This window comes from Pseudoliparis swirei, chromosome 21 (assembly GCF_029220125.1).
Source record: "Pseudoliparis swirei isolate HS2019 ecotype Mariana Trench chromosome 21, NWPU_hadal_v1, whole genome shotgun sequence".
In the NCBI taxonomy this organism is placed as follows: Eukaryota; Metazoa; Chordata; class Actinopteri; order Perciformes; family Liparidae; genus Pseudoliparis; species Pseudoliparis swirei.
This window is the reverse complement of record NC_079408.1, coordinates 4,917,942-4,930,166: the sequence shown is the minus strand read 5'-3', so window position 1 is coordinate 4,930,166 and position 12,225 is coordinate 4,917,942. Positions and strand designations below refer to the sequence as shown.

General features: G+C 50.7%; 2 protein-coding genes across 4 annotated transcripts; both read right to left on the bottom strand.

The window, feature by feature from the left end:
• Positions 1-1,154: 1,154 nt before the first annotated feature.
• rbm14b (RNA binding motif protein 14b) lies at positions 1,155-7,395 on the bottom strand. 3 transcript variants are annotated; one of them, XM_056443258.1, is made up of 4 exons: positions 7,307-7,395; positions 5,571-5,923; positions 3,780-4,812; positions 1,155-3,541 (listed from the first exon to the last, which is right to left on the bottom strand). In XM_056443258.1, the coding sequence occupies exons 2-4, from the start codon at positions 5,917-5,919 to the stop codon at positions 3,247-3,249; spliced, it is 1,677 nt and encodes a 558-aa protein (XP_056299233.1). In that variant the 5' UTR covers positions 5,920-5,923; positions 7,307-7,395; the 3' UTR covers positions 1,155-3,246. The 3 variants fall into 3 exon arrangements, with proteins under 3 accessions (XP_056299233.1, XP_056299235.1, XP_056299236.1); XM_056443260.1 differs by having other exon boundaries at positions 3,780-4,791; XM_056443261.1 differs by having other exon boundaries at positions 3,455-3,541; positions 3,750-4,812.
• Positions 7,396-7,689: 294 nt separating this feature from the next.
• On the bottom strand, positions 7,690-12,002 carry LOC130211741 (copper chaperone for superoxide dismutase-like). The gene is made up of 8 exons (XM_056442713.1): positions 11,859-12,002; positions 10,953-11,025; positions 10,101-10,238; positions 9,765-9,939; positions 9,617-9,677; positions 9,123-9,200; positions 8,740-8,843; positions 7,690-8,620 (listed from the first exon to the last, which is right to left on the bottom strand). The coding sequence occupies exons 1-8, from the start codon at positions 11,991-11,993 to the stop codon at positions 8,461-8,463; spliced, it is 924 nt and encodes a 307-aa protein (XP_056298688.1). The 5' UTR covers positions 11,994-12,002; the 3' UTR covers positions 7,690-8,460.
• Between the last annotated feature and the right edge of the window lie 223 nt (positions 12,003-12,225).

The window sequence follows — 12,225 nt, the reverse complement described above, 5'->3', positions numbered from 1 at the left end:
CGGAGGATGCGGAGGTTGGGTCAGGTGGGTGGTTCTGGGAAGTTGAGTCCGAGCCAGAGCCACGAACCCGGATCCAAAAGGGGGAGGGCGGCGGCGGCGAGAGAGGAAAAAAACAAAAAGAACCGCAGTGTGTTTGTTTGTGAACGGCGGAGAGGAGGCGCACAGGGACAGGAGGGCGGAGGGAAGAGGGCGGGGTGGAAGGAGGGAGGGCGGCGAATACGGCGATGCAGAGAAGTCGACTGGCGGGCAGTGGGGGGGGGGGTCCGCACGCGTCAAGCTTCACCAATCAATGAAGCACCACCCAAAAGGTTCTCCACACATCCATGCTCTCTCTCTCTCTCTCTCTCTGTTTAACACACACACAGGACTGTGGAAGGGGGCCTGAACCCCACCGACGGCGGCGCCAGTGCGTCAGACGAGGCGTTACGGAGTAGAGGGGAGAGGGGGAGGTGGTGATGGCGGAGGAGGAGGGCGGTGTTGTTGTCAAGGCACAGTCAAAAAGGAGGGGCGGCAGGTGGGGGAGGGGGGGAGGAGTCAGAGTTTTTGCTCTCGTTTTTCTCTTTTTGTTGTCATTTACCTTTCCGGTGAGGAGAGAGACGTCGCGACCTAAACGTCGTCCCCGGCGGCTCACGCCGCCACGCTCGCGCCGGCCGTCCCCGGTGACCTAATTCAGTTGAGATAGTTAGTTCAGAGCCGGACTGTCGCGGAGCGCATTTTGTTTCTTCTCGTGTGTGTGTGTGTGTGTGCGGCAGTTACACATGCAGGTCTGAGTGGACACACAGACACACGGAGGGGGAGAACTGTGCAGCAGCAGCAGGGAGAGGCCCGACCCGACGCACCCCCCCCCCTCTCGTCCTTTCTGGATGGGGACTGGAAAAAAAAGATGGGGGAAAAAAAAGACCACGCCCATCTTTTTCTTGCCAGGATTAAATCCTGAATTTCGGTGCAAACCTCTTCATAGAATTAGTTTGCACCCAGTTTGAGGCTGGAGAGCGAAAAGGAGCGCCGACCCGCGCTTACCCCGACGAAAAGAAAGCTGGAGTTGGGCCAGCAGCTACACCTGTGCGCTACACCTGTGCACTCCTTTGACCCCAGAGAACCCGATAGTGAAGAAGGGGAAATGTCCAAACCCTTTGCATTCTTTTACCACAGTAGTGAGCCAAACATTCTTTATTTATTATAATAATAATAATGATTATATAGGATACATATTCTCAATAAAAAGCATGCCGATTTTGTGTTTTTTTTTTAATGTCTTCTTTTTCTAAAAAAATTAAAATTAAAGAGGCAAAATTAAAAAGTACTTCTCTAGAAAATACGGTCTCAAAACATGGCAAACAAGACATTTTTCCCCGCAAACCACATAATTCTACAAATGATGCAACTGGTATGTGTTTGTATATATATATATATATATACGCAACACAGAAAGATTACACTTTGAGATGCAAAAGTCACGTAACTACTAAAAACCATAGAGGGGGAGGAGAAGGAGGGGAACAGCGAGGCAGTCAGGTGAATTCAGAGGACGTCCGTGTGCGCGTCAGACTGCTGTCAGACAGCGGCTGCCTATCAAAAGTGAGCATTTGTTACGCATTTATTTTAACCAAATGGGTGGAGTTTGCTTCTCAGGACAAGCCTCATGCAGAAAAACTCCAATAACCGGATTAAAAACAAACTTTTGTTGTTGTTGCATTCACAATCTGACGCAGGTCTGGTATTTGGAGGAAAAAAAAGAAAGAAGAATTCAAGATAGTCGGGGCATCTGGAAGACACTTCCCCATCTCTCAATTCATTGGTGCCATCACTGTCGTTCCTGCAGAAAACCAGCGGCCAATTACGAAACCTGTGAGGCTCAATTTGTGGCTCTTTTTAAATATATATATGAAAAACAAACAAAAACAAAACTAAGATATGAAACAGAATCTTGCACAGGAGTGCAAGTCCACGAGAAAGCTCCGAAAGGGCTCCCGCTACCCCTCCCCAAACCCTTGAAATGATTTTTAAAAAGCACTTTAAATGGGAGATCCCTCCACGTAATGCACTTCACTCAAAGCTTAGAGGCACATATTTGAGCTGGTCACATGTGGTGATTCCTAGCGGGACGCGGTGATCCCGTGTAAACAGCTTCCAGTCGTCACATGTACAGTTCACTACACCCCAGGTTGACTTGTGTTCCACGTAGAGCGACACTACAACACACAAAAACACGTGTTTTAAAGGCCTCTGGACATGTAGGAGGACTTGATACAGCATATCTACAAAAGTAACTGAACCCCCCCCCCCCCCTCCTCACTAAAATAAAGACCCTGTACCTTTAAGGAGCAGGAGCTGAACTGTGTGAAAAGTGTTTAATAGAACAGAATTAAATTAATTGACTGTCAGAGGTAGGCAACTGTAGTTAGAGAGAGAGGTGAAGACGTGTCTTCCAGTGGAGTAGTTAAGAGGACAGGTGAGGGAGGGGAGGGGGGGGGAGTGGTCAAAGGAGAGATCCAAACATACATTACAGGTCGTAATATGTGTGCTTTATGGGATTTTTTCTTTTCTTTCTGCAAGGCGCAGGCTGAGCCGCTGCGTTTGTGCGCCGCGAGGTCAGGAGCCCGCACTCTCTCACACGACACATCACATCCAGGACACCCCCCCCCCCCCCCCGAAACACGCCAACCTTGGTTCTCTTGGACACGGTGCAATGCAGCCTGGACACAATATGCGTTTATCTGGCTTCCCGTCAGATTACATTACAAAATCAAAACTCTCCCGACGTAAAAGGCAAAAGAAGGTTTTTTTCAAATTAGCTGCCCTGACGGGTCACCGGGCCCCCGGGGGACGTTCTGGGGTTTTAGCCGGAGACGCATCGTGACTGGGTTCGTGGAAATAAAATGAAGAAGAAGAAGAAAAAGAAAGGCGTGTGAACCGACCGACCGGGTCGGTTTAATACTGGCACAAGTGTGAGAGACTGGCACGATGAAGAGAGAGAGGAGAACGGAACGCCCCGGAGAGCCCTCCTTTCACGGCTGCACTGTGTGTGTGTGTGCAAACAGGACCAAGGTTAGCCGACCCTCGTGAAGCAGGTTAATAAACCCAGGAGCCCCAGTTTCAAACCCCGCCCCCCCCCCACACACACACATACATACAGCTGCTGTAAGGTGGTCAAGTTTGGGGTGGAAGAGGAGATGTGGAGAGATGGGGGGGGGGGGGGTTCAGGGCGAAGAGGGAGGGGTGGGGGGGGCAGAGAGTTGTGTGCGACTATCGGAAGGGGGGCTCAGGCGTGTGAAGGGAGAGTTCGGGGCGGCGGAGGATGGCCTCCTTGCGCGTGGGCGGCGGCAACGGCGGCTCATACACCCTTGGCGCGGCCATGGCGGCGGCCACTACCGCGGGGACCACTGGCCTGAGGGCATCCAGCGCGGCGACCGACTGGGCCGACATCGCCGAGACGGCGGGGACCGCCGACACGGGGACGGCCGTCATGGTGCCGGGCGGCGGGTAGGCGTACTGGAACTGGGGGTACTGCTGCAGCTGCTGGTAGTACTCCGCGTAGTACCTAAGAGAGAGAGGGAGGGGTTAAGGTAGGGGAGGAGTTTAGGTAGGGAGAGGGGGGGGGGGAGGAGTTTAGGTTGGGAGAGGGAGACACGGCGGGAGTAACAGGAGAGCGGTGAAGCGAAAGAGAGAGAGAGATGCAATGAATCATTAATCAAGAGGAATGCGGCAACACGATTGTAAAATGAGTGAAAAACAAGCCGGAGTCGTACCGACGGCTCCCGCTGGCGGCCGTGTCCTACCTCGCCATGGGGTCCTCCGCGGCCTCCGCCGCTTCCTCGGCGGCGCGGCCGGCCGGCGTGGGGAGCAGGGGCCGCCGCGGCTTGGCCCTCGGGTAAATGAACGGCTTCATCACCGGGTCCGGGAGCAGGGACCGCCGCAGGGGGCTGCGGTCCCTGTCGCCGGACTTGGCGGCGGCGGCGGCGGCCACCGACTGCTGGTCGGCCATCACCTGCTGGCCCTGGGCGTAGTAGTGCGCCTGTCGGGCGGCCTCAAAGATGGCCGTGGCGGTGTCCCCTCCTCCCATGGCGCCGATGTGAGCGTAGGCCGGCGCGGCGGCGCCGTAGATCGCCGGGGTCATGGCGTAGCCGGCGTTGGCCGCGGACGAGGGCATCTCCAGTCCGTGAGCCGCGGTCAGGTAGACGTGGGAGTTGCCCATCGCCGGGGCGTAGACTTGCGAGGAGTAGGCGGCGGCGTGCGCGGCGCCCGGGGCCGCCGCCATCTGCCCGTAGATGTTGGGCCCCATCGAGCCGTACATCTGGGCGGCGCCCGACGTGAGAGCCGCCTGATTGGCCACCTGTCCGTACAGCTGGCTGGCGACGTTGGCGCCGTACACCTGGCTGGCGAGGGCGCCGTACACCGCCGAGCTCACGGGGTTCCCGTCCGTGCGCGTGCCCGTGGTGATGCCGGTGAGCGCCGCGTACGTGGGGTCGAAGGTGGAGGTGTTGTAGACGGAGTTGTGGACGCTCTGCTGCACCTGCAGCGGCAGGCCGGCGGCCGCGGCGGCGGCGGCAGCCAGCACCGCCGCCTGGCTCTGGTACTGCTCCAGCGACGGCTTCCCCACGGGGCACTCGCCGGCGTAGTGGCCCTGCTTGCCGCAGTTGACGCAGGGGATCTTGCCCGTCGGCGCCTGCTTGCTGGGCTGCACCTTGGACAGCTCCACGGAGAGCGGGCGGCCCTTGAACGACGTGCCGTGCAGCGCCTCGATGGCCTGGAGCGCGTCCTCCTTGTTCTCCATGTGCACAAAGGCGTAGCCTGCGGAAGAGGAATGCCTGGCTGTCATTGAGCGCAGGGACAACAGTTAGGATCACAGTGGCTCGGCCACAGGCACGTCTCTTATCACTGCTACCAACAACAATCAATAACAACAACAAAAACGGTGCTTATTTTGCACTGGCGCATCGTCATAAACACGTCACATGGTCTCAGACGGGGTTCGTACGCATGTTGACCGATGGAATTCCAGGACTTTAAACCAAATGTCCATGACCAAACTGAAATCTCGGTGCGTACATGAAAACTTTTTGAAAATGTAGTATTCAAACAATGAGAATTACAAAGCATACAATATAGCTTAAATGAAACCAATGAATGAGACAATAGTTTGATTAAAAGAATAAACATTACTATACATCTTTATTCTTAGAAACACTTATATAAATGTTTATTCTTTTAATCAAACTATTAACCTTTATGTGCAAATCCACCTGTTTGGACTTGGCGTACGCCTGCTTATAATTTGAGTCTTCCTTTCAAAAACATATGAATTATTTTAAACTTGACGTCAATGAACATGTGAATATAACAAATGTCCATGACTTTTCCAAAACATTTGCGATTTAAGTTTTTTTCCATGACTTTTCCAGGCCTGGAAATGACCATTTAAAAATTCCATGACTTTTCCAGGTTTTCCATGACCGTACGAACCCTGCTCAGACCTGTGCGGTACGGCGTGACTTCACTCATACACTAGCTCCACAATGTATCACACACACACACACCTTTTAAACAACGTTAAACGGGTCTTCGCTCACCTTTCACTTTGTCGCACTCGAGAACTTTCCCGAACGTCTGGAACAGCTGCTGCAGGTCCTCCGTGGTGCACATGCCGCTCAGGTTGCCCACAAACACCTTGGTGGAGTGCAGCGGCCGGCCCCTCGACTCCTCCACCACCAGATTGCGGCCGCGAAACTCCCGCCCGTTGAGCTCCCGGATGGCGCGCTCGGCGGCGCCCTCGCCCTGCAGGTGGACGAAGGCGAACTGGCGCAGCACGCTGCAGCTGACCACCTGGCCGTAGGGTTCGAAGATGGCCGACAGCTCCTCCTGGGTGGTGTCCAACGCCAGGTTGCCCACGAAGAGCTTCACTGTGTTGCTCTTGTCCATGGCGCTGCGGAGGAACAGAGGAGGGATGCACTTAGAGATAATGAAAGGGGGGAGGTTAACGACGAGAGGGAACAAAGTCTGAGGAAGCGGAGGCGTGTAATTATCTGGATACGGGGCCGTGGCGCTCGGGGACAAAGCCGACTCAGCTATTAAGTCTCTTTTTAAAACATAAAGACATCTGTGAGGGTTTGGTACCTGCCAACATATTAAAAAAAAGTCAAAATGTGCCTTTCTCCAACATGAAACCTCAGTTTACCATCAAGAGGCGAGGGAAATAAAAGAACAAATAACTGAAACGCAATTTGAGATCAACATTCAAAGAGTCCGACCTCACATTTGCCTGCGAGCTGGCCCGATAAACTCAGATTATGCAAAAGCAAACTATTTCCAACAGACGAGACGGAATGAAGGAGGATCCCATTAAATATCGTGCTCTCCCTTCAGAGGAGGCCGTAATTACATGTACAGCTGCGAGTAGTCTGGTACACGGGAGACAGCCAGTGTGTGTGTGTGTGTGTGTGACAACCCATTACCTTCAAAGTAAAAGCACGGCACATGGCTTTTACAGTGGTGACGTTTGAGTACAGAAATACCCCTCCCCCTAAATCAAACTAAGGTGTGTTCCTACAGGTGGTCGACACCTTTGTTCCCCTCCAACATTCATGGCTGGCTGTAAATTCACACACCAGAGAATCACGTTTCCGATTTATTTAGAAAATGGGGGGGATTGTGTTTTTGGGGGTGTTTAGGCTCGAGGCAGCTGCCCGTGTCCCCGCGGGCCTCCACGTTACATATGGCTGCTGCATTAACGTCGAGTCCATGTGAAGCATAACTATAGAGGGAAGGGGGGAGGGGGGGGCTGGTTTTTTGATGACGCAGCGCGACGTCGACTCAACACATTTTCCACAGCTCGCGGAATAAAATAAAAAATGTACACGTTTTTAAGTCGGTTTCGACACGTTGGGACATATTTTTTGTTTTGTGTGTCGTGAAATGTGAGCGGCGACACGTGTTGGTTTCGCTCGGCTGTGCAAAGCAAACAAACCCCTCAACAATACAAATATATATATATTTTAATATACATGAACTTCTTCACTACAATTTAACCGCACAACAAAGCAGACAGAACCGCCGGCTCTCGATTCAAAGCAACAACTGACATTTTGTCTTCCCCCCCCTATTGCACAGGAACGAATACAGTGTAACACCGAGTGGTTTCCGTGCAACAACACGGTTAAACAGACGTCGACGGGGAAAACACGACCGGGAAAAACACCCGCGCTTTAACGCGAAGTGGAAGCAATCACGTCCAGAGAGGAGGATAACACGACGGACACACACGGTGGGGGGAAAATTGGAATACAAAAAAAAGGAACTACCATCTTACCTTAGACGGTGCTGCGTTTCAAAATGGTAGCGCCTGTTTCCGTTTGCATGTCGGGCATTCTGCAGGAGGGGGAGGGCCGCCGCTGCAGCACCGAGAGGATGCTCAATCCCCACGAACGCGTGACTCAACCGCGCGCACGCGCAGTGCACGTACACGAGGGTACGAGTGGGAGACAGTTTAATTCATCAGACGAAGAAGAAGAAGAGGGTTCTGCTCCGGAGGGACAGGAAACGCGTGATTAGTTTAATTAAGGAGCTCATTATGTGCCGTGAAAAAAATATTAAAATAAGTAGCACACGTGTGCCACAGATGACGCATCGGGTGGGGAATTAATGCGAATGCAGGCTGCGCGTGACCAATGACTCAGCAAAACATTTGAGTCATTTCATATTTTTTGGTTCTCTTATTGTATATATATTTATTTTTTGATGGTGTCAGATACAGAAAAATACTATTTAAAGATATGACTTTAGGCACTCATTTTAGACACATTTATTGATAATTAAAAAAATTAAAGTGGCGTTCACAGTCCTCAAAAAAAAAAAAAGACGGAATATTTGGAGGAAAATTCAATAAGCTTATTCAGGCATTAACAGGATAATATGCTCAATTTGGACAATCAATGCAAAAACTTGATATACAATCTCATATGGCTCATACGGTACACACACACAATGTACTTTGTAATCCTATTTGTGTGTTGACTTTCCTGCTGACCTCAACATGTATAATGTTTGTTTTTGGTACCATCAGTGCTCCTCCTGTAGTTATGAGGTTTGCATTAATCAGCTTAGACACCGTAATTAATTTAGCCTGTCAGAAATTATATTAATTTAGACACTGATGAGACGGTTGTGTCAGAGGCGGCTGTCTAAAAACACACAACAGTATTAACGGGCATCTAGCCAATCAAAACAAAAGACGTGCGTTTCACAAAGCCCCGGTTTTAATCTGCTACCGTGCCTTTAACGTCCTCAGGGGAAAGAACCTGACTGAAAGAAGGGTTTGCTGTCTCGAGAATAAGGCAATTTCATCCTTTTGGTCATCTTCCCAGCTGCGTGGAAACGTACTCCTCATCGTTAATGTCCACTTCATTTCTCTTCGGCGTGCCCGGTACGTCGGCGGATGAGGCGGATGAGGCCGGCGTCCGCGGCTCAGAGGTGCGCCGCCGGTGTCTCCGCGCCGGCCTTGCTGCGACCTTTCCCCGCCAGCGGCCGGTCTCTCTCCTCCCACAGCGTGACCCCGTCACAGGCACAGATCTGTTTGGGGTTCTGGAAGAGACCCGCTGAGCGGGCGATGATCCCACAGGCCAGTCTGTGGCGGCGGGGAGGAGGGGGGGGGGGGGAGGCGGCGTTAGAAACCAATCAAGATCAAAAGCTCCAGACCGATACGCATACCGACGCCCCCCCTTCCACCCACTGCTGCCGACCCACCTTTCCCCAGAGTTCCCGGTCTCTTTGGAGAGAGGGTGAAGTCCTCGGCCCAGGTCGTCCTCGCCGGCGTCCACCACCAGCGATCGGCCAATCACGTCCCAGACCTGCAGCCGGAGCATCAATGAGAGGAAAGGAAAAGCCCTCATTCCTTTCCTTCATGTGTTTTGTTTTTATTCTTGTGTGTTTGGTTTATTGGTGCTGCTACTTGTAACGACAAATTTCCCCTTGGGGATTAATAAAGTATATATCTATCTTTCTATCTATCTACATCCTCAATTCCTTCCCTCGCCGTGTGTGTGTGTGTGTGTGTGTGTGTGTGTGTGTGTGTGTGTGTGTGTGTGTGTGTGTGTGTGTGTGTGTGTGTGTGTGTGTGTGTGTGTTACCTTGAGCTGACTGTCCTCTTGTCTAAATGAGGCTCTGCCATCCGGTCCAGCGACAACATTTCCCAGATCGCCGACATGCTGCGCGACAACGACACACACAACGCACATAAATCACGCTGCACCGCGGACGCAGACGACACGGGAGTGAACTTAATTTACGTTTGGGGAACACGGCCTTAAGACCGGGGCCTCCGACTGTCACTCAGTTAATCGAAAAATGCAGCACCTGAAGCAGAAGTGCTCAAAAACGGCTCCGCAGGGACATATTTGGCACTCTGAGCTCGGGTATCACATCTCGCTCACGTTGAAATATTTATAAAAATCCGAAGCAGAGAGTTTGTCTGCATTTCTGAGGAGGTGATCCATTATTTACCAACTCCTTTTCTATTTTTTTTGTACGACTACATATTCAAGTGATCTCCAGCCCCGGAGGAAGTAGAGTCCCAAAATGATGGCGATGAATGATGATGCAGGAGGAAGAGGAGCAGACGTACCCTCTCAGAGTCCCCTGGACCGCCGTGTGGTCTCCCAGAGGGGTTGTAGTGGTCTCCACAACTGGAATTGAACATTTAATTAAAAAATAAATAACGGGACCGAGACACTTTGAAAACGATGACCTGACGGGGTTCTTAAATGCCCCACCTGAGGCAGTCCAGCGTGAGGTCCCCCAGGGTGTGGACGTGGAGGCCGTGGGGTCCCGGCTCCAACCCGTCGATGGTCCCGTCGATCAGGCACCGCTGCTCGGAGAGCTGCAGGAACCGCACCACCCCCTGGACCCTCCCCCCACCGGCCAGCATGGCCACAGCTGATCCCAGGTCTGCCATGAAAAGAAACACACACACAACCTCAACATCTGGGATGCCTCAATATCTGATTCAAGGGAACGTGAAGAAGGTCCAGACTTCTGGTTTCTGGTCGTCTTCATCACTTGATGCTAAGGTGTCTGTAGTCGGCGCCATCGGAGCCGTTGTTTCTCACCGTGCTCCGATCCTCCGATGCCCTTCAGCACCGCCCTGCGCCCGGTGCCCTCGATCAGAGCCTGCACCTCCGCACTGGTCAGAGCCGACTCCACCAACACCCGCTCCTTACCGACGTCCACGCTGACCGACGTCACCCCTGATGGATACGCAAAACAAACGCACACCAAAAAAATTGGAGAAGTTACACAAATGCATGCAAAACAAAAATAAATAAATATGTCGGGACAATATTGAAAAATGTATGTCACAATAATCTTGCCTAAAATATTCATGATATTACTGTGAATATCAACAAAATATGCGTTTAAATTCCCCCATAAATGACACCCAAAAAAACCCACTGGAACCACTTTAACTTGTATTGCGTTTACTAAATGATATTGGTATTGCATCACAGAGATGACACGCCTCCATTTAGTGAACATAACACGGCAAACAAGCAATCTCAAATAATGTAATCATAAAATCACAAGGTCCACCTGCACAGATAAAGCACAGGACCATAATAATAACAGATAAGAATAAGACCATAATAATAATAAAACCACAACATTGTGTAGAATTGGTCTCTCCCACAAGATAATTCCCATATTCATTAAATCAGATTCTATTTTCCCTTCTTTGTCACTGGAGTGATGATATTAATCAGTGTTTTTATAAACCCTTTATTGTCTCTTACCTACAAGGCTCTGTTATTATATCAAGGTGTGCTAAGGTGAAAGGCAGTTGCTGATTTCTAGAGCAATTTTGAAGCAAATATTTATTGATTATTAAACTTGTTAGTTAACATGCTGCATTAACTGACACGTTTATTAGCATTCAGCCTCGGTGACAGTTGGTGCCCTCTTACCTGCTTTACCTTCCAGCGCAGCTCTGACTTTAACTGCGCAGCTCTCGCACGTCATCTGCACCGCGAACTCCAGCTGAGGAGGAGTAAACAAGCGTGAAGCACCGGTGTTACGGTTTAACAGGCGACCGTGTCATCTGGCGACTTTTCAGCCTAACGAGACCGTTGTTGTCGTAGTTACGACGGCCGTATGATAACACGTATAGCTGTCCTCGTGAATGCCCGCTTGGTTTAATCGTGTAATACAGTGTCAAACCCTCCTCTCATATACATAATATACTATACTAATTAAACAATGCGGCATTTAAGAGGGCAGCTAAGTGTTATCTTCCTATTTAAAACCGCTTTCTGTAACTGAACCAAACGCTTCCATTGTTGCCGTAAAGTCATCAGTTAACGCGGTTACTACTTAAACCGTAACACCTGTTACAGTTTAACAGGCGACCCTGTCATCTCGCGACTTTTCAGCCTAACGAGACCGTTGTTGTCGTAGTTACGACGGCCGTATGATAAATAGGATAGAGAACACGTATAGCTTTCCTCGTAAATGCCCGCTTGGTTTAATCGTGTAATACAGTGTCAAACCCTCCTCTCATATACATAATATACTATACTAATGAAACAATGCGGCATTTAAGAGGGCAGCTAAGTGTTCTCTTCCTATTTCAAACCGCTTTCTGTAACTGAACCAAACGCGTCCGTTGTTGCCGTAAAGTCACCAGTTAACGCGGTTACTACTTAAACCGTAACACCGGGCAGTGAAACAGCATCTAAGAACGTCGTCATGGCAGCACGCGATGTGAGCAACGTTACCAACTGTCAGCTCACGCGCGCATTGTGAATGAGCCGTTGTTTTGGTCTGTCGTGACATAATTCAACGACGTCGTGATTCATAAAGTGCAGTCACACCTTGGTCGGCCCCGCGGAGTCCATTCCGTCCCCGCACGTCGCCGCCCGGGCGATGAACACCGAGTTAAATAGAAAACTTCCCACTTTTCCGGATACGGAAGCGAAACGGCTGAAACTGCGAGCGGGTGCCGCCATGCTGGTGACGTCAGGTCAGCGCGGTGACGTCGGCGCTCGTTACCGCCGCCACGCGGCGACAACCTGTAACTGCAACGATCGATATCGAGTAAAATTATGGAGGAGACGTGTGATGCTTTTTTACTCGGTTGAAATCGTAACTAAATTAATAAAATATAAAATTATAATTATCAAAACATCAATTATTTAAATAAAATCTCACAGTGTGTTATTCTATATATTAATTGTTCTA